The following is a 23,514-nucleotide window of genomic DNA, read 5'->3' on the forward strand; positions in this document are numbered from 1 at the left end:
TTTTATTTCGCACAAATTATATCATTAGTTCATATATGAACATATGTATTCTCATTGAATACAGTTGTTGATTTCTATATTATGGGACGTTAGGTCCTTCTTTTTTTACTTTAGCTCCCCGCTGTGACCGTAAACAATGGATGTTTCCCCAAACCGATTTCGGGTGTACTTGCACGTGTAGAATGATTATGTTTGGAAGGTCGCAAGTGTAAGCATATCTGTATGCAACCGACAAGTTTCTCCTACATTTCTTCAAATATGGAATTCACCGTATCGATCACTGTTAAGCAAGGATACATACAAGGATAAAATATCACCGAAAACACTATAGGAGGTGTTTTTTGAGACTGTGTACCATGTATATGGGCTAGGGGTGCTGCGTTTTTTTCGCATGTTTAAAAGTATCTAAAAAAAACGGGTTTGGTGCAAACGATCGACAAGCGCCAGACAGACTGAACTACAAATTAACTGGATGGCTGCTTAAAACGCAATTCTCAACTTCACGAATGAAAAATTGCGCATCAGATGACGAGTAACCTTTCGATGTGCACAGATGCCATTATTAAAATTGAGTTGGATTTTTCTGGCGAGTTTAATAAGGCAAAATTCGGAACTAAAGTATCATAAGCACAGAACGTATACAGGGTAGGTATGTCGGGACTTCGGGTAGATTTTGCTTAGTGTAGGTGCGAGCAGTGCGCACGCATAAGGTACACGTGTCGCTAATCTGTGGTTCAGTCTGTCTGGCGCTTGTCGATCGTTTGCACCGCATCGAAAAAAAACATGTCCCACGTCCCTTGTGTTTTCGCCGTAAATATTTTAGATTTGTTTTTAAATCTTACACGGAACTTCAGCATCAAATCGTGTGTTATACGTTTTTCGTAGCTACATAGCTATCCGAAACATTTTTGAAAAAAAAATTTCTTCAGTGGCGCCTTTTTTTATTAAAAATAATTATTTTATTGAAAACAAAAACCTTTATATTATCTAATATTTCATTTATTTTATTTTCACACAATTCAAAAAATCAAAATGTTTGTAAAAATCAATATTGGACAATTTGTAAAATTTTAAACGGAGGGGAGGGGGGCGAATACATTCAGCGCTACAACACTTTTTTAGCATTACATAACTGACAAATAAAACCACATAAATTAAAGATGGAGTATGAAATGAGACTGCATACTTATATATTTTTTTAAATCAATTTTGGCTAATTCGAAAAATTGTACATGGAGGGGGGAAGCACATTCAGGGCTCCAACACTTTTATTTAGCATTATATTTTTGCTGAATATAAAATAAAAATAAAATAAAAACACATAAATTAAAGATGGAGTATGAAATGAGACTGCATACTTATATATTTTTTAAAATCAATATTGGCCAATTCGAAAAAATTTAAATGGAGGGGGGAAGCACATTCAGTGCTCCAACACTTTTATTTAGCATTATATTTTCGCTGAATATAAAATAAAAATCAAATAAAAACACATAAATTAAAGATGGAGTATGAAATGAGACTGCATACTTATATATTTTTTAAAATCAATTTTGGCTAATTCGAAAAATTGTAAACGGAGGGGGAAGCACATTTAGGGCTCCAACACTTTTATTTAGCATTATATTTTTGCTGAATATAAAATAAAAATAAAATAAAAACACATAAATTAAAGATGGAGTATGAAATGAGACTGCATACTTATATATTTTTTAAAATCAATATTGGCCAATTCGAAAAAAATTAAATGGAGGGGGGAAGCACATTCAGTGCTCCAACACTTTTATTTGGCATTATATTTTCGCTGAATATAAAATAAAAATCAAATAAAAACACATAAATTAAAGATGGAGTATGAAATGAGACTGCATACTTATATACTACTTTTATCAGAATTCTGATCTATACTTATTTCAAATGTGTATTTGAATAAAATTGCCAAGCGATTGCTATGCAATAAGATTATTTTACACTTATAAACAGAAAAAAACGAAGTAGCTTATATTAAAATGAGCTATATTTTGAGTTTCTATCCAAATTTGTGCCATACATTTACATACATAGTTCAAATCAAAGTATCATACACTTAGTTTTGCTTTCCCTCAACAGCAAACCTGAAGTAATCACGTGTCAAGCATCTAATGGCAGCTAATTTTGCAATACTTTTATGTATACAAATTGTATATTATATAATGAAATCCATCTCAATTCCACATTAGTGTAGCTAAGTAAGGAAAATGTTCGTACATAAGTATTTTACTAAAATTAATGAGAAAAGAGTGTTATAGGAATTCATGTTATAAAAGATGTCCCTACTAATTGTATTTTTGTACTGTATTACATACTTAGTTTCAGAATTTTTTAGATGTTAATCATTTTTCATTTAAAGTTAGTGTTAAATTGCAAACTTTAAACTTGTCATATGTACATATGATTTACATATATACATATGTTAATTATATAAATACTTTTTAAATCCAATATAGCTATTATTAATACCATAAATGTAGTATTTTCATTTTAAAACTTATAATTAATCTTTCTAGGATAAAATTTTTTTTCTGGAGTCGCCCAAATAATATTGTGTAAACTATTTTCTTCAGGATCATTATTTTTGGAACTGGTGAGAGTTTCAGATGATCCAGTCAAATTTTCAAATTTACTGTAATGCAAGTTAGTACAATTATTACAATTCAACTGTGTGTTTTTACCATGGTTTACATATTTTTTTGGAGGACTTTTAAATTTTTTGCTTTCCTGGTACAGAAGTTTATCATTGACTGCTTGAAGATATTCTATCGAATCAGAAATTTTAGATTTTTGAGGGTTTTTGATTTTTTTGCTTTCCTGGTACAGAAGTTTATCATTGACTGCTTGAAGATATTCTATCGAATCACAAATTTTAGATTTTTGAGGGTTTTTGATTTTTTTGCTTTCCTGGTACAGAAGTTTATCATTGACTGTTTGAAGATATTCCATCGAATCACAAATTTCAGATTTTTGGGGGTTTTTATATTCTGTGGTTCTCCGGTGTAGATGATCGTCATTGACCATTCGAAGGTATTCCATTGAATCATAAATTTTAGATTTTTGGGGGCTTTTAAATTCTTTGGTTTTCCGGTGTAGATGATCGTCATTAACCATTCGACGATATTCCATTGAATTATAAATTTTAGAGTTTTGGGGGCTTTTATATTCTTTGGTTTTCTGTTGTTGATGATTGTCAGTAACCATTTGAAAATATTCCATCGAATTACAAATTTTAGATTTTTGAGGGTTTTTAATTTTTTTGCTTTCCTGGTACAGAAGTTTATCATTGACTGTTTGAAGATATTCCATCGAATCACAAACTTCAGATTTTTGGGGGTTTTTATATTCTGTGGTTTTCCGGTGTATATGATCGTCATTGACCATTCGAAGATATTCCATCGAATCATAAATTTTAGATTTTTGGGGGCTTTTATACTCTTTGGTTTTCTGGTGTAGATGATAGTCATTAACCATTCGACGATATTCCATCGAATCATAAATTTTAGATTTTTGAGGGCTTTTATATTCTTTAGTTTTCTGGTGTTGATAATCGTCAGTATCCATTTGAAGATGTTTCATCGAATTACAAATTTTAGATTTTTGAGGGTTTTTAAATTTTTTGCTTTCTTGGTACAGAAGTTTATCATTGACTGTTTGAAGATATTCCTTCAAATCAAAAATTTTAGATCTTTGGGGGCTTTTATATTCTTTGGTTATCCGGTGTAGATGATGGTCATTAACCATTCGACGATATTCCATCGAATTATAAATTTTAGATTTTTGAGGGCTTTTATATTCTTTGGTTTTCTGGTGTAGATGATCGTCATTAACCATTCGAAGATACGCAGCTGGATCAAAAATTTTAGATTTAGGATAACTTTTAGGTTTTATTGTTTTCTGGTGCAAATGGTTGTCATCACCCATTTGCAAACACTCAATCGGATCAAAAATTTTAGATTTTACGATTTTCTGATGTGGATGATTATCATTGATCATTTGAAGATACTCAATTTTATCAATATTTTTGGATTTTATAGGACATTCAGATTTTTTGGTTTTCTGATGTGGACGATTGCCATCGATCATTTGAAGACATTCCATTGGATCAAAAGTAATAGTTTGTTTCATAGAAACATTCTCCTTTTTAGGTTCAATATTAGGTTTTGATAAATTTCGTTTTTTTACTGCATTTTCATATTTTTTTTTCAAATAATTTTTAGTGTCTGTAACTGCTTTAAGATGGCTTAATTCTGGAAAATATTTTTCTAATTCTTCAGACACAATACTGTGAACTTTTCTATTCACATCGGTGTGCGACAATGAGCTAAGTTCAGTCTGAGTTTCATCACTTGATGTTTCAAAAACCTTTTGCGTTAAATTTTTTTTAGGCAATTCCGACTCTTTGTGTATTGATATTGCATTTGCTTTAGAAAAATCCATTAATTGAGAAGCGTTGTTTATAAGGGGTGTATGTATTATACTTCCATTATGTGATGAAGAGTAACTTTGTTTTGGTTCACCATTGGCTAAGTCAATGATTTTATGAAGATCAGCTTTAGAACGGGCTTCATACTCTTCTGACAAATTTACCCTCGTAATCGTTTCAGATCTTGAACCTTTTGCAAATATGCCATATTTTTTGGTCAACCTTTGCTTTGTAATGTTTTTGGAGGAATATTTTGTGTTGAATATTCTGTTAAAATTAGTGTCAATGAATACCGTAGTTTTACGGGGCTGAGGTTTTGCAGTAGTTTCACGGGGCTGAGGTTTTAAAGTAGTTTTATGAGGCTGAGGTTTTGCAGTAGTTTCACGGGGCTGAGGTTTTACAATAGTTTTATGAGGTTGAAGTTTTGCAGTATTTTCATTTTCAGATATTCTTTTTGAATTTCTTTTCTTTCTCCTGCAACGACGTTTTCCTGGTGGAATGTTGTCCATCAAAAAAGAGCTTGTCATTGACATATAAACAAAGAATTCCAAAGCGCCATTTTTATTTTGTTTTTCTCTCAAAATTATGTATAAAACGACCATTACTTCTGATCATATATTAAATATTTTACATTTTAATAAATGATAAATATAAAACCAAAATTGGTTTAGAGTCATAATGACTTTGCATTATAAAAATTGCTTTGTCATAATAATAATTTTATAGTCAAAATTTAAAATCGGCAGAATTAATTAAATAATTATTTCTTTCAATTTTGGCATAAATAATACGTAAATGTTATCCATAGTAGATTCAAGAACAAAATATTAACGTGGTGTAATTTTACAATTATTTTAATTTTCAATGAGAATGTCTATCTACATATATAGGCTATTAAGCATTACAATAGCTTCAGTTGTTGGTCATTCGATAGTAGCTGACCGTTTGAATTTAAAAAATCACAAATAATTCATATATTGTTATCAGCAGAGGCGTAGCTAAGGTATCTTTCACTTATAGACGAACTATTCAACTGGCACCCCACCCCCATTTTATTTCTAGTTTCTAGTACTTCATTCATATTATTTATAATTTCAACCCCAAAGCATTTGTTACCGATTGATCAATATATAATACCCTTAACGTCAAAAAAATATGGAAAATATTACAGAATAAAACAGACTTGACGCAAACGGAGCTAATAAATACCGACTCCGTCCTTAAAAAGTGTACCCGAGTCAAATAGCATGTATACATATATGAACATACGGTTCGGTGATTACTAGTCAAATGTGAACCGGTCACAGGACAACCGGTTGCTCTAGATCGGTCACACGTGATCACCCTTCACACTAAAACTGGTCACACCCTAAAATCGATCAACCAGTTTTCTCGTGACCAGTTTTAGTGAGACGGGTGATCACGTGTGACCGATCTAGAGCGACCGGTTGTCCTGTGACTGGTTCACATATGACTAGTAGTCCGTTTACCGGACATACATACATACATATGAACAATTTACGATTGTTTTACATGCGAGATAAATTTAAATGATGTCTCGAAAATTTTCCAATTCTGTTTTGGCGCCCTTCCCCTAAGGCCTCCTGTCTCTATATATCAGTTAATATTTAACAGGAGCGCCATGAGGGCTCCTAAGATATTCAGTAATGTTCTCTGTAATATATAAGGTTCTCATTTTTTACTTGAAAATCCAAGTGATTGACAACTTAAGCATAGTCGATTATTGTAGTATTTCTTTCCAATAATTCTCTCCACTAATTTCACAATATATTTGACATTTTTGTAAGAAAAAAGTCAAGGTTGGTTGGGAGGGATGCGAGCAGTGGACAGTTGGCAGCCGTGTTTGTGCAGACGTGTGCGTCAACAAGTGTCAGCCGTCAGCTGTCAGCGCGTACCGGCTGTTAGCATGTGGGCCCCAGACTACGACGGGGGCTCCACGCCCTGGCCGACGCCTACGCCCGCTTCCGCCTCCGCCCCCGCCCCCACGCCCTCCGCGGACTCCTCGTTCGACCTCACCAGTGGGGAGCTCACCGACATCACAGGAGGTTAATAAAACCACCAACATTACTCACCCATATTCCACTTATTCATATTACATTTATTATTCTAGTCATAGAATTACGAAATCAAAGGAAAATTAACCCCAAAATTTTCATTATTTCGTCATTTTCATTATTTCGTCATTACAGACAAGTCGCTGTTGATCGGCATGACATCTCAACGAGGGGCGCCATCTTCTCGAGAAGACGATCTTCTAGGCATCGAAGTGAGAGCCAAGAATTTTCCGATCCCAACAGCAAAAGGCACTGTGGAAGGCTCACAGAATTTGATCAACCAAGAGAAAGGCGAAGATGGCACTATAGATATCGTTCAAACAGGCAAAAGGAAAAGATTCGACAGTAATGACTCACTTATCGCATGGCAAGCCGATACTACTGGTATGTACATATTATAATTCGATATAGCCAGCTTATTTTCTAAGGTTTCCCTGTAGCGTTATGTTTATTCTAAGCACATCAAAGGATGTTTTTTTTTAAATTCAGTAAAAGAATAGTGATATTTTGACTTTTATATTGTATTAATGAATCTGAAGGACGCGGGAAGTAGGGTTTCTGACCCGGGAATTCACGAAATTTTTGCTGTCCCGTGTCCCGGGATTGGATTAAAAAAATCTTGGAAATATACAAAATTTTCAAGACTGCACGAAGGGAAATAATAAATCAAATACACGAAGTATCGTAAAATATTCTCAACTTCGACTGAAACTGAAAGTGTTTTTTCCATTGTTGGAAATTTTTGTACCAAATCTAGAAATAGGCTTTCGGATTCTCATTTAAGTATTTTAGTATTCTTAAGAAGCTACTTTAAATAAGTTTACTTTTATAATAACATTTTTTCCAGATAATAGGGGTCTACGTGACGAGACAAAATGTTAAATTACAGAAAACACAAATATCGGAAGGCAAGGATCGAAAGTCGAAAGATAAAAAAAAAAATGGTGCATGGTAAACGGTACATACTCACTTAATTTGCGCGAGCAGGATACAACAGGAACAAGAGGAACATGCTTTTCCTCCCGTACTCTGCGCGCGCACATTAATACGGGGGGGAAAAGCCTGTTCCTCTTGTTCCTGTTTTATCCTGCTCGCGCAAATTAAATGAGTATGTACCGTTTACCATGCACCAATTTTTTTTGATCTTTCGACTTAAGATCTTTCGATTTTCGATCTTTGCCTTCCGATATTTGCGTTTTCTGTAATTTAACATTCTGTCTCGCCACGGAGACCGCTTTCGGATTCTCATTTAAGTATTTTAGTATTCTTAAGAAGCTACTTTAAATAAGTTTACTTTTATAATTACATTTTTTCCAGTTAATAGATATATTATATTATGTATTGGACGAAACGAAACGTACATTATGTACGGGACGAAACCCGGGAACGATCCCGGGTTTCGTCCCGTGTCCCGGGAATTGAAAAGTCCGGAAATACAGAAACCCTAGCGGGAAGGTGTGTTGACTGTATCCTGGCCTATGAAAACACTTCTGTGTTGGTAAAAGGATAGCTTATTTATGTTCAGTTGATACAAGAGTAATTGTATGTACGAAAGAGCTAGTTGCTCCGCTTCGGAGAAGTGAGCTGGCTGAACTCCAGGGGTTCACTCTCTGGCGTCTGGAGCTGGTGCATCGGTTTATATATTGTAGTTCGATGCATGCCGTGTGGAGATGTCTTTATCTTCAGGTCATGTTTTGTAGTTGTTTGGTGACATCAGCGTCTGGACTAGGGATTCCAAGTCCAAATATTCGAATACTTTTTATACGAACTTATCTTTTTATTTTTAATCTACAGCACATTTAGTTCTATTTGATGTTCCGGATAATGGTTCTCTTAAAACTTTAATAATATCTTCAACTTCTTAAAACTACAAATAAATAATTTAAAGCTACTATTCGATATTCGATATTCGAATATATTCAAATATATTCGAATATTTGGGATCCCTAGTAGATTCAAATCAGTTGAGATGAATAGTAATACTATTGTTGCGTAGGGGTGGGTGGAGGATCCAAGGCCAAAGTCGATTTCACAGCATTTATTGATGATTAAGGAGATACACGCACTGGCAGTGCTCAGTCCAGAATGACATGATATCGCCTACGTACCGCCTTATAAGGGGTAGATCTCTCAGGACGTCTAATCTGTTTACCTACTGTATAGTCACGTATTCGGATATGTATTCCCACGGTATGAGAAGTGCAATCATTGTTTAGCTTACTTGCACTTAGCCTGTCGCTAATCCTTGAAACCACTTATACCGGTCGCACGGTATGCACTTAGTTAATCCGTTAACAGGTAATCCTTGAACGGTCACACAGTCTCTGGGATTCTATTCGCTTAATCCGCGGCGTACGTAACACTATCTAATTTATTTTATATAAAAAATTTATATTAATATACTGAATAAATCACAGTGGAGCAGCCTATATATGTATATGTGAGAGAAAACCATATAATGTGTTTGAATTATATGAGCAGTATCGTTTTAGCATCGATCTGACAATGATTATTAAAAGAATCAAACGACAATACAAGAAAAAGAAGCCGTTCAATTGTTTAATAATTATTTATAATTTTCATTGTATATATGTACATATGTATGTTGTTTGAGGTAATTGATTCTCATTTTGATTTTAGACGAATCTGCACAATCGGAACCAAGCGATCGGGACAGTTCTATAAAAGACGAAAGTGATTTTTCAACGGACACTCCTGACGGTATAGCAATTGCCAGTAAAATATTATTTTAAAGGTTTTTTTTTGTATTGAATCTATTTTTTGCATTCAGATAAAAAGGTATCTATAAAAGAATATTTACCAGCAACACCTGATGAAGATCTGCCATCGACTGTGACAGTTTTAAAGGGTGAAAATGGTGCTATGGTCTATCTAGTAGGCACTGCTCATTTCAGCGAAGAGTCACAAGACGACGTTTCTAAAGTACGTAACAATCAATCATAGAATTTCAAAACTCCTCGCATTTGAAAACGTGCTAAAACGATCGACTATTTGGACATGTCCAAGGGGGCAGACGGTACTTGTCGGATATACAGATGCATCCAAGCATCGACTAAACACACACTAACTCATACAAATGCGCGGAAGTTATCGTGGCGTTCAGCTAGTGTATAATAAAATAATTTAGAAATGCGTTTTTTCAATTTTTATTGATATTGTTCGATGTACCGATTGCGTACTGTTACTTCCATAGAAGTAGAATGCATAGAATGGTCATTGTTAACAAAAGTACCATCGACAAGAGAGAGAGAGAGATGCAGTTTAGCAAACAATGAGCAAAAAATGAACAAACTCTGCCACGCCTAGTTTTTGTAGCAACATTTTTGGAGGATGAGAGCGATTCTATGCATTCTACTTCTATGGTTACTTAGAGACCATTCAGGTAACTGTCGCGTATTTTTATTTGTTAGTGTGTATACTCGATGATTGGATGCGCCCGTATAACCTATAAGTACCACCCAGAAACACTGAATCTTATGGCATGGCATGCCTAGGTAGACTCCTGCTGTAATGGGCGTATCCTCATGTCATTATTAATTCGTACGATCTTATTATTTCGACAAGTCTCTCTTACATTTCTTCAAATATGAAAATCATTATTTTTACATATGCAAAACTATTTATTAGAATTAAACAGTACGAGTATTTTTTTGATTCTTCTTCTTCTTCATACACAATAAAGCAAAATCATAAAATTTAACGAAATACAACAAAAAAAAATTCATTAAAGTGAATTGTTGGTTGGTGTCTTTATATAGAATTTCGTCCAATTAAAAATGTTTGAAGTAAATTTTTGCTAAGTTCTGCTGATTTTCATCAACAATCATTGAAATTGAAAATGTTAACACATTCTATACACGTATTTCTAGGTTATTCAAAAAGTTCAACCGCATATAGTCATGGTAGAACTGTGTCCTCAACGAGTGAACATTTTACAATTAGATGAAAATACCATTTTAGAAGAAGCTAAGAATATCAACTTTGAAAAGATAAGGTACGTCATTAAATCATTATTTTTATTTTTATTCCTGCATTATAATAATATTGCTTATATAATGACATAACTTTGTTTTTCTAGAGGTATAGTGCAACAGAATGGCATTTTTAATGGATTAATATACATATTATTGCTTAATATGTCAGCACATTTAACAAAAGAATTGGGAGTTGCACCTGGTGGTGAATTCAGAAGAGCATTACAAGAAGTAAACAAATATTGATTACTGCCATTACAATTGAATTAAATAGATAACATGACGATTTTGTAATTTCAGGCCAAAAATATACATCAATGCATCATACACCTCGGTGACAGACCAATTCAGATTACAATGCACAGGGCTTTGGCTGCTTTGACGTGGTACCAAACAGTCAAGTTAATTTGGCGTTTGCTGACTAATGATGAACCCATCAGCAAAGAAGACGTGGAGAAGTGCAAGCAGAGGGAATTGCTAAGCGAGATACTTTCGGATATGGGCGTTGAGTTTCCCGCTCTGAAGACGGTCTTCGTTCACGAAAGAGACATGTATCTGACGTATTCGCTGCAAGTAGCTGCATCGTCCGAGAGTAAGTAGCAGCAGATTATTAGAATGTATATTTTAGAAATTTGGATTTTATTCAGTGTGATTTTAATGTTGATCAGCTGCTACGGGTCCGACTCGAGTCGTCGGGATAGTTGGAATGGGACACGTTCCAGGCATTTTGGAAAATTGGGGAAAAGTTAAACGCAGATCCATAGGGCCTATAATGAAGTTAGTTTGCCATGTTTATCATTGAATGCTTTTATATATCTTGTATTATTATGATTGATTGAAAATTTTGTTCCAGGATTCCCCCGCCTACGTTAACAAGCCGCGTAATGAGAGTTTCTTTCAAATTAGCCTTTGTCGGATTAATAGCGTATGCCGGTTACAAAGTAATACCGAGGAAATGGTTTTCGTTATAATACCGCAGTAATAACAATTTATTACACACATAAAAGGATTCCTATGATTTAAGTTATATATTTCTAATATTCGTTATCTATGAACTTACCACTGACTTTCTTATGATTCAATTCGGTAATGAGATCTCGATTCTTAACCTGCTATCACAACTTGAGGTTTGGTTATTTTTTAGGTCATTGATAAAATTGTAAATTCTAAATTAATATAATATGTATGAATATTATTGTATCAAAATTGATTCTCAACGAGACGAATTTGTGATAAAAATTTTTTTTTTACTTTTACAATTGATTTGTGCCTATAATTTTATTAATTAATCAACGGTGTTGGTTTTTAAACTATTGATTACTTTTATATGTAAACAGTCACACAATTTTATCTCACACTACATAATTTTTTTATTTATATTGAAATTAATATATTTATGTATATGTTTTTCACGTATTTTAACGATTAGTTGTTTTGTTTATATATACATACATCGTTGCTTTTTGTTATTATTATTTATATTTTGTCAATGTAAATAAAAGTTCACAAGAGCTAATTTTTGCTATTTTATTTTAAAACAAATTAAAACGCTAACCTAATTATATATCTTATACATAATTACACTTCATTCGAATACATTACAAATTACCATAATATACGTGTATGTATGTATATATTGTAGTATGCAAAATGCTAATTGTAATTTTCAATACACATAATACGTATATCACATTAAATAATAAAAAAAATAATATTTCACAAAATAATTGAATATAAAATATGTATGTATAACCAAAATGCAAATTCACACATTAACCCTGTTTGTCAAAAGTAAGTAGAGAAATGTTTATTAGATATGTAATTTAAAAAGTTAATACAAATAATCTTTAAACACCTGAAACATGTTTATTATGCAATAACGAAGCAAGTAACCTATACAATATCATTAAATAAAATGAGAAATAGTAAAATCATTAAACAAAAAAAAAGTTTAAATAGTATGACAATAATTGTACTAAATATTCAATCGTAAAATTCATTTACATTAAATTAAACGACAAATGATTGTAAAAATCTAGCTCTTACGATACAATTGTCTTAAAGTGTATATACAATTTATAAGTGACGGTGAGCGACCATTGTTGTACATTGTTTCACAAAATTCACTGTTTTGAGGCTAGGTTTTGAAAACATCGACCGTATTTACATAAGTACATGAATCTAGTATATATAGTATCGAATTCAGTCTTAATGTGTAGCAGGATACGTGAAAAAACAGGACCGTACAATCATTTTAATGCTAATCAGTCTCAAATTGCAGATGTAAGTACAGAATACAAGAAAAAAGTGTCATTCGTTACATCTTCGGCAGGCCTATTTGCTATTATTATCATCAATAGTATTCCCGTAGTGCATGCGTGTTTGTGTGCTGTAATATTGCGATCATAAGTGGTCGAAAGGAAAGAAACAAAGTAATGATTGGGATCGAGTTAAAATTTCCCGGCAGACAAGGCACATCGAAATCCAAGGTTTCCAGCCGTACTGTCGGCCGTGTTATGAGAGCGGGCAGCGCATCTGTATCGGAAGCAGAACTTTTTATGGCACAGATAAGATCCGCCCTTTTTGACCCTGGCTGAGGTCTGAAAATAAATCGATTACATTTAATATCAACACTTCAATATTTGTACGAAATAATTGTGAATATTCTGTTACAGTATTGTCGATCCAGTGGTCGTCAGTCCACTCCCATACGTTTCCAACCATGTTGTGAAGGCCGTAATAGTTAGCCGGGTACTCATCGACAGGAGAGGTTCCTATATAGCCATCGGCAGCTGTATTCTCTCTAGGAAATGATCCTTGCCAAATATTAGTCCTGAAATTAAAAAGAATATGTACAATGTGGGAAGACGCATATTTTTGATGTTCAAATAGACATAATGTAAGATATCAACGGAAGCAGAAGATGCTTAATACACTATCAGTAGGGAGATAAATATTGTCGACCCTTATTTCTCGTTTGCTCAATGTTGTGGTCATTTCTATCATCTGGAATCCGGTGGACGAACCACCTCCACTATTCCCGGTATTGTGAGAAGTTGAAAACAGCGTTTAGGGACGATCACGTCAGTTCTTTAATTTAATCTGAATATCTTATGAAAGGCCGTCCTTTTGCACATCTTCCTTCAAGTGTTCTCGTGACTACCAGTTTCTCTAGACTCTCCACATTCTTCCTGCTAATATGCCCAAAGTAGGAAAGAATCCTTTTTCTACATGTTGTAGAGAGCTTCTCTGAAACTGCCGGCTCTTTGAGGATGGAGATGTTCGTGCGTCCAATATGACGCACTAATGACTCCAGCACCACATTTCGAAGGTATCTAACATGTCCCTTTCTCTCTTTTATAGCGTTCATGTCTCGACTCCATACAATGCAATGGGGATCACACAGACGCACATTATAGAACAGTTTTTTCCATATCTTTGTCAGACTGATCATTGCCATTTTCGTCATTCCTATTCTTCTGCAGATTTCTGATTAGCATCTTCCTTTTCTTGAGATCAATTGTCAACCCAAATCAGTCTATTCATCAGGTGAACTATGACAGAAGGTAATATAATCGTTATTAAAGTTAACGTTAGAAACCTACCAGTGTTTTCCCTTGGGCATTAGTTTGTTCCCCCATGGATACAGCTTGTTCTTTTTCCCTCCTCGGCATGCCGTTTCCCATTCGGCTTCAGTTGGAAGTCGTCCTCCATTAACTTTCCATTTACAATAAGCTACGGCATCGTGCCACGATACATGTACGACAGGATGTGACATGCGTTCTGAAATTAAATTAAATTGAATTTATTACCTTGTTTATTGTAACATAATAGTATAATATAATACATACATATAAAAGTACACTTATGTATCACATCTAAAGCTGCAAATGTACATATGTATTATGTAGTTTTTCATTAAATTTTGTGAGTTTGCTTTTATATTGAAATAAAAAATCATGAAGTTGTGATGTCAAAATATTATTCAAATAGATTTATTCCATTAAATAAAATTACAAAATATTAAAATCTTATTAGGTTATTAATTAAGTTCTAGAGTAGATTCATCCATTTAAAAGAAAAGAACGGTCTTCAATAAGCAAACTTTTAATCATGAGATTGAACTGGCAACAAATTTAAGACAAAACAGTATTCATTCGCATAGTATGGAACTGGGCACATTGTACATGTATCAAATAAAAATGTTTTAAAATAAAAACGCTAAATTGAAGATGAGAAATACCGATTGAGTGATATCAAGATGGCTAGTATGGCTGGCCATTGGTCAAATCTAAGAAGCTTATTACAAAGGATTTAATTTAAAAATTTAATAAATTACCTTTAATGTTAGATCCCCTGCCTTCAGGTTGTTGCCAATTAGCACCCGGCAACTTGAACCACCAAGGAGCTTCAACTGCCCTCACTTTTTCGTACCTATACTGCCGTTCTCTACTCAAGAATATCTGAAAAACGAAACTGTCGCCATAGTATTCAGCTTCGGTTTCGTAGCCGGTATCAGCCACGAACTTGCCATAGTCCTCGTTGGAGACGGCGTGCTTGTCGATGAAGAACGTTTTAAGGTACAAATTACGAGACGGGCCCTCCATATCAGCCATTATAATCGGCTCGTCAGTTCCCACCGTGTAGTGGCCTCCCGGTATGAGGGCCATCTCTCCGAAAGCCACGTCAAGGTCGGGAACGTCAAAATCATTGATTCCACACTGACCTTCGGAAGACTTGACTTTATTGCTGTCTCTGTCGTTGTCCAGATCGCAAGATGCCGACACGGAACAGAGGCTGAATGCCAAGGTCGAACATAACAGTATGATCTTCAAATAGCGCGCCATTTTCATCCTGACTGACACTCAATTGTTTTCGGCAAGTGAGAGGAAACGTCATTGAAGCTCACGCGCAAATACTAACCAGTCCAAGTATACTTTTTGTACGGGCATGATCATGCATCAAAACAATATTGTTTTGATTTTTTGCGTCATTCTAAATTTGTGTTTGTAAGCACAAACTTTTATTTTGACGGTTTTTTATTGTTGATAATATAGAGTCAAATAAAATAAATGAAAACTTCTAATAATTATTATTTCACAACTGTTCTCTAGTCATAAATTTTGATAAACGGTATATTGCGCAAATTGCAATCGCGCGCACAACAATCATTGGGGCCGTCGACACCAACAATATTACTTACAATACCAAATAGCCACCACAGGTGGCTATATGGGACTGGGGGTTTACCTCACGGGACCGAAAGTGAAACGCCCGAAAACGCAAAGATCGAAAATCGAAAGATCTTAAGTCAAAAGATAAAAAAAGGTCTCTCCCCCCGTCGTACATACTCACTTAATTTGCGCGAGCAGGATACAACAGGAATAATAGGAACAGGCTTTTCCTCCCGTATTCAGCGCGCGCACATTAAACGAGGCTGTATGAAAAAAGAGAGATAATTTCACCGCATGCCACTCATATCTATTATATATACATAGTACCGTTTACCATGCACCCTTTTTTTTGATCTTTCGACTTAAGATTTTTCGATCATTGCCTTCCAATATTTACGTTTTTGGGCGTTTCACTTTCGGTCCCGCGAGGGAGACCGGGGAACTGGATATGTAAAATATTGTAAGTAATATTGTTGGTGTCGACGGCCCCATTGCCACAAAAATCGCAAATACGGAATATCTGGCACTCGAGTTCTCGTTAGTACAATATTTCACGGGGGTAACTTTCGATTGATGGAGTTTTTGGTGACATATGCTTTTTGCAAAATAATCACCGAACCGGTTTAAATATTCACGGCAAGAGGATGATATTGGTCCAAGTCTTTGAGCCATTTTCAAACGTAAAATAACATTGTTCAATTAATATTGTAGTAATGACAAGGTTCAAGTGTTTGACAACTGTTGTGAGTGGAGTGTATAACCGCTAATTAGTACTTGACAATCAAAATAATGCAATATAACGTGTGATACTTGAGATATAATAATACATATGTACGCCAAAGTTTCTATTTCAACCAAAACCACCCTCCAGTCATTGAGGAACATATGTATTCATGAACAATACATATGTTGCGATATAAATACACGGACAATAAACGAAAACTCTAAAAATAGGGTTAAAATCGCAATAATTTACCCAATCTATTTTAGTTTGTTATTTGGATTTTAATAATGTTTTATTTATTGATAATTTACACAGTATTTCCCCTATTTAGATTTATGTAATTATGTGAGCTTTTAATCAAAATAAAGTATGGGGGATTAACGAATGAGACGACTGGCATGTTAATGCACGTGTTTATTATATGACAGCTGAAGACAGAGTGAGTAGCAGCTGTCCGAACCCAGCCGGGTTGGTCCCCACTCGCAGGAAGGCAACCAAACTCGACCATGTCGTATAAGCGAGCCGCCACATCACTCCCCCCCCAGCATCAGCGATACCAAAATTACAAAGAAACAAATTTTACAAAAGAAAAAAAGTTATTGTTACACAAAAAGCAAAAAAATTATTGAGTGGGGAGAAAAAAATTGTTGACGTGGGTCATCCGCTGTGTACATAGGTGTACCGCCCTGAATGGTCGGTAAATTCGAGGGCGGTGACGTCGCGAGCAGGACGGTGGGTGGTCCGATGGTCGCGCCGATGCGATGCGATGCTGCGGCGGCGCCGCTCTTCCGAGGCTGATGTCGGTTGGTGGGGCGGCGGGGGCGGCAGGGGCATCGATGTGGTTGATGATACTCCGAGCTGGACTGTGAGTCGTTGTGGCTCGTGGAGGTGTTGTAGCGCTATCGCCCGTCTCGGCGTGACGACGCTCGTGGGGACGGACGGGGCCTTGATGATGATGATGATGATGGTGCTGAGGTGGTGTATGTCTTGTGGTGCTGGATGACCGTTCTATGTGTAGTGGATCGCGCATGACTCCACATCCAGCTGTCAAGATCGTCGTCTCATTCGCTCCCCCATTTTTTTAAAGCACCTGTCATCGACGTTGGCTGGACTCCAGTCGGTAGGTAGGTAGGTAGGTAGCCGTGTCTGCTCGTTTATTGTCACCCGCGGGCCGCGACGCGCTCTGTTGATGGCGATGGGGGCGCGGCGGGTAGCTCTTCCGCCTGGCTCGGCGAGGCAGGGATGAGCGGCATGTTGAAATTGATCGAGGCTGCGTGGCTCGATGTCGGGGGTCACCAGTATGGGGGATGAACGAATGAGACGACTGGCATGTTAATGCACGTGTTTATTATATGACAGCTGAAGACAGAGTAAGTAGCAGCTGTCCGAACCCAGCCGGGTTGGTCCCCACTAGCAGGAAGGCAACCAAACTCGACCATGTCGTATAAGCGAGCCGCCACAAAAGTAAAAATTAAAAGCTTTTTTTTAATTGATATTGCAACATTATCTCTTGAAATCCTTGTCAAAAAATGTCGTTGAATATTTGAATTTTAAAATTTAATAACTTTTGACATTACTGAATATTTTGTGGCATCGATGATGCATCTGTTCACTACTAATTTATAGCAATATCAATTGGCGTTAATGTATTATTCTAAACAAAGTTGGCGACAATTTTCGCATGGCCAGCGACTGTAGTGTTTCACTTTTAATTTATGAATGCACAACAACAAAAGTTTGGTCGTGCTGATAAGCTGTTGGGACTGCGGGGGTGTGTCAGCCGTTTGTATCGATTTTCGCGGGCCGCGAGCCGCACTCGCATGCGGCCTTTCAGAGTGACTTTTATACGTATTTATGACAGAAGACTCAACTATTTTTTTATCAAAACGTTAGCTCAACTAGTCTAGTTTACCATAATGACGGACTCATGCCGGAACAAGACGCAACTATCGCACAAAATGCTGAACGGCGACGGGGACGTGGCGAGATCGACGCCGACGTCACCCCTGACGGCTCGGTGGAGATTCCAACCGAACTGCTTGGAGACCAGCCTGAAGAGTTCCACGTCGGAGCCGAACGTGTCCGCCAAAAACAACGACAACAATAACCAGAAGACTGCCACAGATGGGAACAATAAGCGTAACTCAAAGTCTGAAGACTGCCTATTAGAATTAGACAAGACTTGCGGTGATATATTAAGTAGCAACAACAAAGGACAATCATGCGAGGACAATCGCTCAAAGGTAATCTTTATTTCACATTATATGTACTTCTTAGGAATAATTTACCGGCACTACACCTAATTCTAATAAACTTGCCAGCAGATAAACTCAATTATTTTTGATATATGGGTAGATCTTTATCATTTTTATTTTATAGTTTCTATCCTATAATCACGATTGCATTCATTTGTGTGACAAACAAATTAGCTATCAACCCTATATAACAATCGTCTGTAACATCATTTTATAAATTGTGGTTTATGAACGGATCCCTTGTGGGATCGTGTATAGATTTCAAGGGGTCAATGAACTTTCATGGGGGTAAATTATTTTTATTTCTTATATATTCTGACGTTAAAATTTAGCATTCCCTTCGTTATGAATGTTGATATTTCTATGCGCGATATTCTTCGCATTTACTTATGTATGTGTATGTATTAAATTTTCATCTGCAGCGCATTTTCCCAATTGTGAATGAACCACTGTTCTATAAATGCCATCGAAAATAATTTTAAATTAATGCATACTTTTCTGATAGAAACTAGGATATATAAAATTACGCAAAAATGGTTTTATATTCGAAAAAAAAAATAATGATAGCACTGAAAAATCCATAAACCGTTGTATCAATGTGTCATATGTATATGTAATATACGCAATTCTGTGTAGTTACATTATTAGTGTACTGTATAAATAATAAAAACAAATGAGTACAACACATGATAATCCTACCATCGAATAAATTTCAAAACAAATGAACAACGTTGTTCATTTAAATAAAAACAATTAAATTTCATAATTCTCTAGTGATTTTAACCAATTTCTCTCGGTATTTGTAATTAATCTGCTTAAATGTGGCTAATCTAATAGTAAACATTTTATTAAATTTATTTGAATACATTCATTTGTTTTTTTATTAAATTTGACGTAACGGATTCTACCATCCAAACCTTACATACATACATTAAACCTTACAAAGTCTCTTTCGAAATTATATATTAGATGTACGACTTATGTACAAAGCGTGTTATTTGCTAGAAACAGTCAAGATTGTACTAAATTTTTTAAAGAAAGTTTTATGAAAATTTCTCCAGTACAATTTCGATGTTTTCCTTATACATAAATAATAAAAATCGAAAGCAAGCTGATAAGAGGCATGCAAAAACTATCCATGTTTACTTTTTTGAACAGATGTGCTATATGAAAAATTTTAAAGTATATACATATTTATTTATATTTAGCATTCACATATTTTACCTGCAGTAAGAAAAATTCGCGTTGGTCTTTGAATTAAAACTACACAAACACTGGCTGTCTAATTTTAACCAGAATACTTCACGCGTATTTTTATATTCATTTTATTTTTAAAAACGGTCGTTATTGAATGCGATTCACCTCCAAATAGTGATTTTTTTTATGGTCTCGGTACTATTCATCTGTTGGCTTTTGATTGATGCTTATCTTGGGGGAATGATACATACATACATAATGGGTATGGCGACAAACCGGTCGGTCAACCGGTCAACGGCTGAAAAAGGATTAACGGTCATTTGTATACCGACTAGATTGGACATCTGTTCGGTCGCGGAATTAATTAATGCATACTTTTAACCCTTTTCTATTTCTACCATCACGTTAATTTTGCCGGCAATGCCATCCACAGCATAAATTCGCGTCATAAAAAGCGTAACGTCACATTGTAAGGGCTCTGACAGGTGACGCCAAATTTAAATTTTACTAGATTTTATTATTATCGATTTGATAATATGTAGTCTAACTTGGTACTCGAGGGACCATTGATGTTTCTTAATATACTTATGTTACATAAGTATATTAAAAAATACATAAGTTATGTAGAATCTACGGGAGTATTATGAACAAAGAGCGGACCAACTTTGCGCCGCTCTTTGTTCATTGTTCGCCGTGCTTTGTTCATTTTTATGATGAACCTTTTATTCTCTCTAACTTTGTAGTTTGCCCTGTTTCCTGGAAAATAGACCCAAAACGCCCTATTTCCTAGAAAAAGCACGCTTCCGGCCCTACCTCTAGTTATGAGCAAAGATCGGCGTTGGGACGATGCTTTTGGCACAAAAAAATGGTTCACTATTGTCAACTTTTTTGCCCTCTTTCTTTTTATACGAATGGAGTTGTCTAATGTTATTTGACGAGCATCCAGCCAACGCCGAAGATTATAAGTGCTTTAATTTTTTTAATCATATATGTATATGTATGTAATATTTATTTATTTATTTGGAAAATTTACAGTTTATTAAGTTAATGTATGTATTGTACATAAAATACTAGGCCGTTCGTCCATTCGCGATGGATATATGTATGTACGATATTAATGCATTTTTCATACTTTAAATAAGAGCGTGTTTCGTATATACATATTAAAGCTATGCGAAATAAAACAAAACGGCCCGCTCTCTGGTGGGGATGTAGCCGCCGAGGACAGAGGGGCGCGAAGCGTGCGCGCGGTCGGACAAACTAAGAGCATGAATTTTCGTGCACCAGGCCACTAGTATTTATATATGCAACAATAGATTTATATCAAAAAAAAATTTTTATTTTAAATACACACTTTTTGCACCACAATATAAATCTGAAATTTGGTTTCAAAATACTAAAAGGAAATTCGTATAAGTTTTATAATCCTTTACACGTGGTGACTTGTTGATAGCTAGGGATTGGAGTAGAGGGTTTTTCTATTGTGAATTTCGTATAAAAACCATTCTTTGATAAGCTTTTCTGCTCTTTGCTTTCGACACTGATGGAACGGTCTATTGTTATTTGCAATTTCCCTGACGACTATCCGATATTTAGTGATGACCAAACGGTTCTAGCACTGATCATTTCTTGCTGAAATTTCAAGCTAGCTTATTTGTGTATGACTTATTTTAATTGGCAGTTGGATGAACATATTTTTCATAAGGCAAAAGCTGATTTATTTATCAGTCAGCGTTACTATGGCTAATTTTGTAAAACATATACTTTTTTCCCTTGAAATCATTTTAAATATATGTAATATATAAACAAATATTAGCTCTATTTGACTATATTGAAAGAAGTTTCGTTTAACGGTTTGAAAAATAAATATATTTCAAAATTTTCACCGCTTACTCACTTGTATATCCGTTTCCATTTTGTTCTTTATCAAATTTCAAATCTGTAAAATAAAATTTTCAAAAATGAAATTACATTCGTGACCTATTTGTGCATTGACAGATATAATATAATTGTTCTGTCAGTTGCAGACATTGAATCTTGGCTGAATTTTCTACTGCTTGACTACCATCAGATTAGACAGGCTGACGCGGTTTTCATTTATCAGACGTATCGAATATTTCAACGTCAAAATATTGTCTAATGTTGTAATGTTATGTTAAAAAACATCAGCTCAACGTCGCTTAACTTATTACGTTATGAAGCTGAGTGAAAAAACAAAACGATTTAATTTATGATGGCAGCATGACATTATGACATTGAAACACGCGGATAATTTTTCTTTCACTTTCACTGCATTCGTCAAACATAATCGGCTATAGAAAAAAGTCATGCAACGAAAAGTCATCATACGATTACATACATACATTGTATATCAACACTTAACAACACGTTTTAACTAAACTAAATTACTGTGTATGTACATTGTATGTATATGTATGTACGTCTAGCTCCAATGCGCAATTACACTTTATGAAGTTCAATCTTTACATGCGTGACAATCAATTTAGCTGGCATTCAAAATGATTGATCGGTATTTTTATTGGTTAAAATATATCAAAAAATTTCAAAAGCCCATCAGTTATCACACAAAATTGAAGATAGTGAGAAAGTAATTCATAAATAATCGAAAGCATTGGGTTTTACATATGATTGCATACTTCTCACCCACAATTTAAGCTTGATTTTTTTTTAAATTTTCTTGATAGCAGTCATCATATATACATTGTCTGTATGTACATATGTATAATCCAATATTTGGTGGACCAACATTTGTTGATTTTATCTCATTTATTTGTTCAAAAATGCAAGACGTATATCAAATATACGCATACTTGTTTACATAGGTGCAATGATATCGAACAGTGAAAAATGTATTCAATATAAAAAAATATGAATTACATAAATGCCAGCTAAAGCTGGCATTTTGTTTTAAAAAGATGTTCGATCAATGTATTTTGCTAGTAATGACATATGAATGTGAAAATTGGACATCAAACGCCAAAATGTTACAGAAAACCTAATATATACAAACAATTAAGAAATGCTGCAGGGTGAAAACACACAGCGATGGACGGCACATCGTGTGCATGGCTTCCAGCCGTGGGTGGTCTCCTACATTTCTTCAAATATGGGATACACCGTTATCGACCACTGTCAAGCAAGTATAAATACAAGGCTACAATTTTACTGAAAACACCCCAGAGGATCATTTTGGGGCGGGGCGTGCTGGACGTTCCATGAATATGTGCAAGGCACGGCCCATTTTTTTTGCACGTTTAAAAGTATCTAAAAAAAAACCACGTGCCACGTGCACCGCTGTGTGTTTTCGCCCGTATGCTCATCATAACTAGAACTAGAAGAGATTCGGAATGGAATACGTGGGTGAGAAGTATGACAAGGGTAGTTGACAAAGTGGAGAGAGTGAATAGATTTAAATAGCAACGGACGAATCACGTAGAATGGATGGAAAATTATGGACAGAATAAGTGCTGGAATGAAACCCGAAAGAGTGTGAAAGGTAAGGAAGATGGTGAATGAAATTAGAAAAATGTGTGGGGTGAGGTGGATGAGATTTGTGTAAAACAGACACGTGTTAGAGAGACCTTCATCCAGCAGTGGATGATGAAAGTTTCCAACTT

General features: G+C 35.1%; 2 protein-coding genes across 3 annotated transcripts; one reads left to right on the forward strand and one right to left on the reverse strand.

Annotated features, from left to right (window-relative positions):
• Positions 1 to 6,304: 6,304 nt before the first annotated feature.
• LOC143910036 (traB domain-containing protein) lies at positions 6,305 to 12,384 on the forward strand. Its single transcript, XM_077428380.1, has 9 exons — positions 6,305 to 6,522; positions 6,667 to 6,915; positions 9,172 to 9,252; positions 9,323 to 9,474; positions 10,422 to 10,546; positions 10,631 to 10,757; positions 10,827 to 11,118; positions 11,195 to 11,303; positions 11,380 to 12,384. The coding sequence occupies exons 1-9, from the start codon at positions 6,384 to 6,386 to the stop codon at positions 11,495 to 11,497; spliced, it is 1,392 nt and encodes a 463-aa protein (XP_077284506.1). The 5' UTR covers positions 6,305 to 6,383; the 3' UTR covers positions 11,498 to 12,384.
• On the reverse strand, positions 12,033 to 15,476 carry LOC143910223 (formylglycine-generating enzyme). Of its 2 annotated transcripts, none has more exons than XM_077428623.1 (4): positions 14,866 to 15,476; positions 14,132 to 14,309; positions 13,200 to 13,359; positions 12,033 to 13,126 (listed from the first exon to the last, which is right to left on the reverse strand). In XM_077428623.1, exons 1-4 carry the CDS (start codon positions 15,377 to 15,379, stop codon positions 12,977 to 12,979), a joined length of 1,002 nt encoding a protein of 333 aa, XP_077284749.1. In that variant the 5' UTR covers positions 15,380 to 15,476; the 3' UTR covers positions 12,033 to 12,976. The 2 variants fall into 2 exon arrangements, with proteins under 2 accessions (XP_077284749.1, XP_077284741.1); XM_077428615.1 differs by having other exon boundaries at positions 12,067 to 13,126; positions 13,161 to 13,359; positions 14,866 to 15,394.
• Between the last annotated feature and the right edge of the window lie 8,038 nt (positions 15,477 to 23,514).

Source organism: Arctopsyche grandis, chromosome 1, assembly GCF_051622035.1.
Source record: "Arctopsyche grandis isolate Sample6627 chromosome 1, ASM5162203v2, whole genome shotgun sequence".
Lineage (NCBI taxonomy): Eukaryota > Metazoa > Arthropoda > Insecta > Trichoptera > Hydropsychidae > Arctopsyche > Arctopsyche grandis.

Coding starts and splice junctions, on each gene's coding strand:
- LOC143910036 (XM_077428380.1), top strand. CDS start 6,384: ATGTGGGCCCCAGACTACGACGGGGGCTCCACGCCCTGGCCGACGCCT. Junction 10,547..10,630: donor ATCAACTTTGAAAAGATAAG/GTACGTCATTAA, acceptor TTGTTTTTCTAG/AGGTATAGTGCAACAGAATG. Junction 11,304..11,379: donor TCCATAGGGCCTATAATGAA/GTTAGTTTGCCA, acceptor ATTTTGTTCCAG/GATTCCCCCGCCTACGTTAA.
- LOC143910223 (XM_077428615.1), bottom strand. CDS start 15,379: ATGAAAATGGCGCGCTATTTGAAGATCATACTGTTATGTTCGACCTTG. Junction 14,310..14,865: donor CAGGGGATCTAACATTAAAG/GTAATTTATTAA, acceptor ATTTAATTTCAG/AACGCATGTCACATCCTGTC. Junction 13,127..13,160: donor TATTTCGTACAAATATTGAA/GTGTTGATATTA, acceptor ATTTATTTTCAG/ACCTCAGCCAGGGTCAAAAA.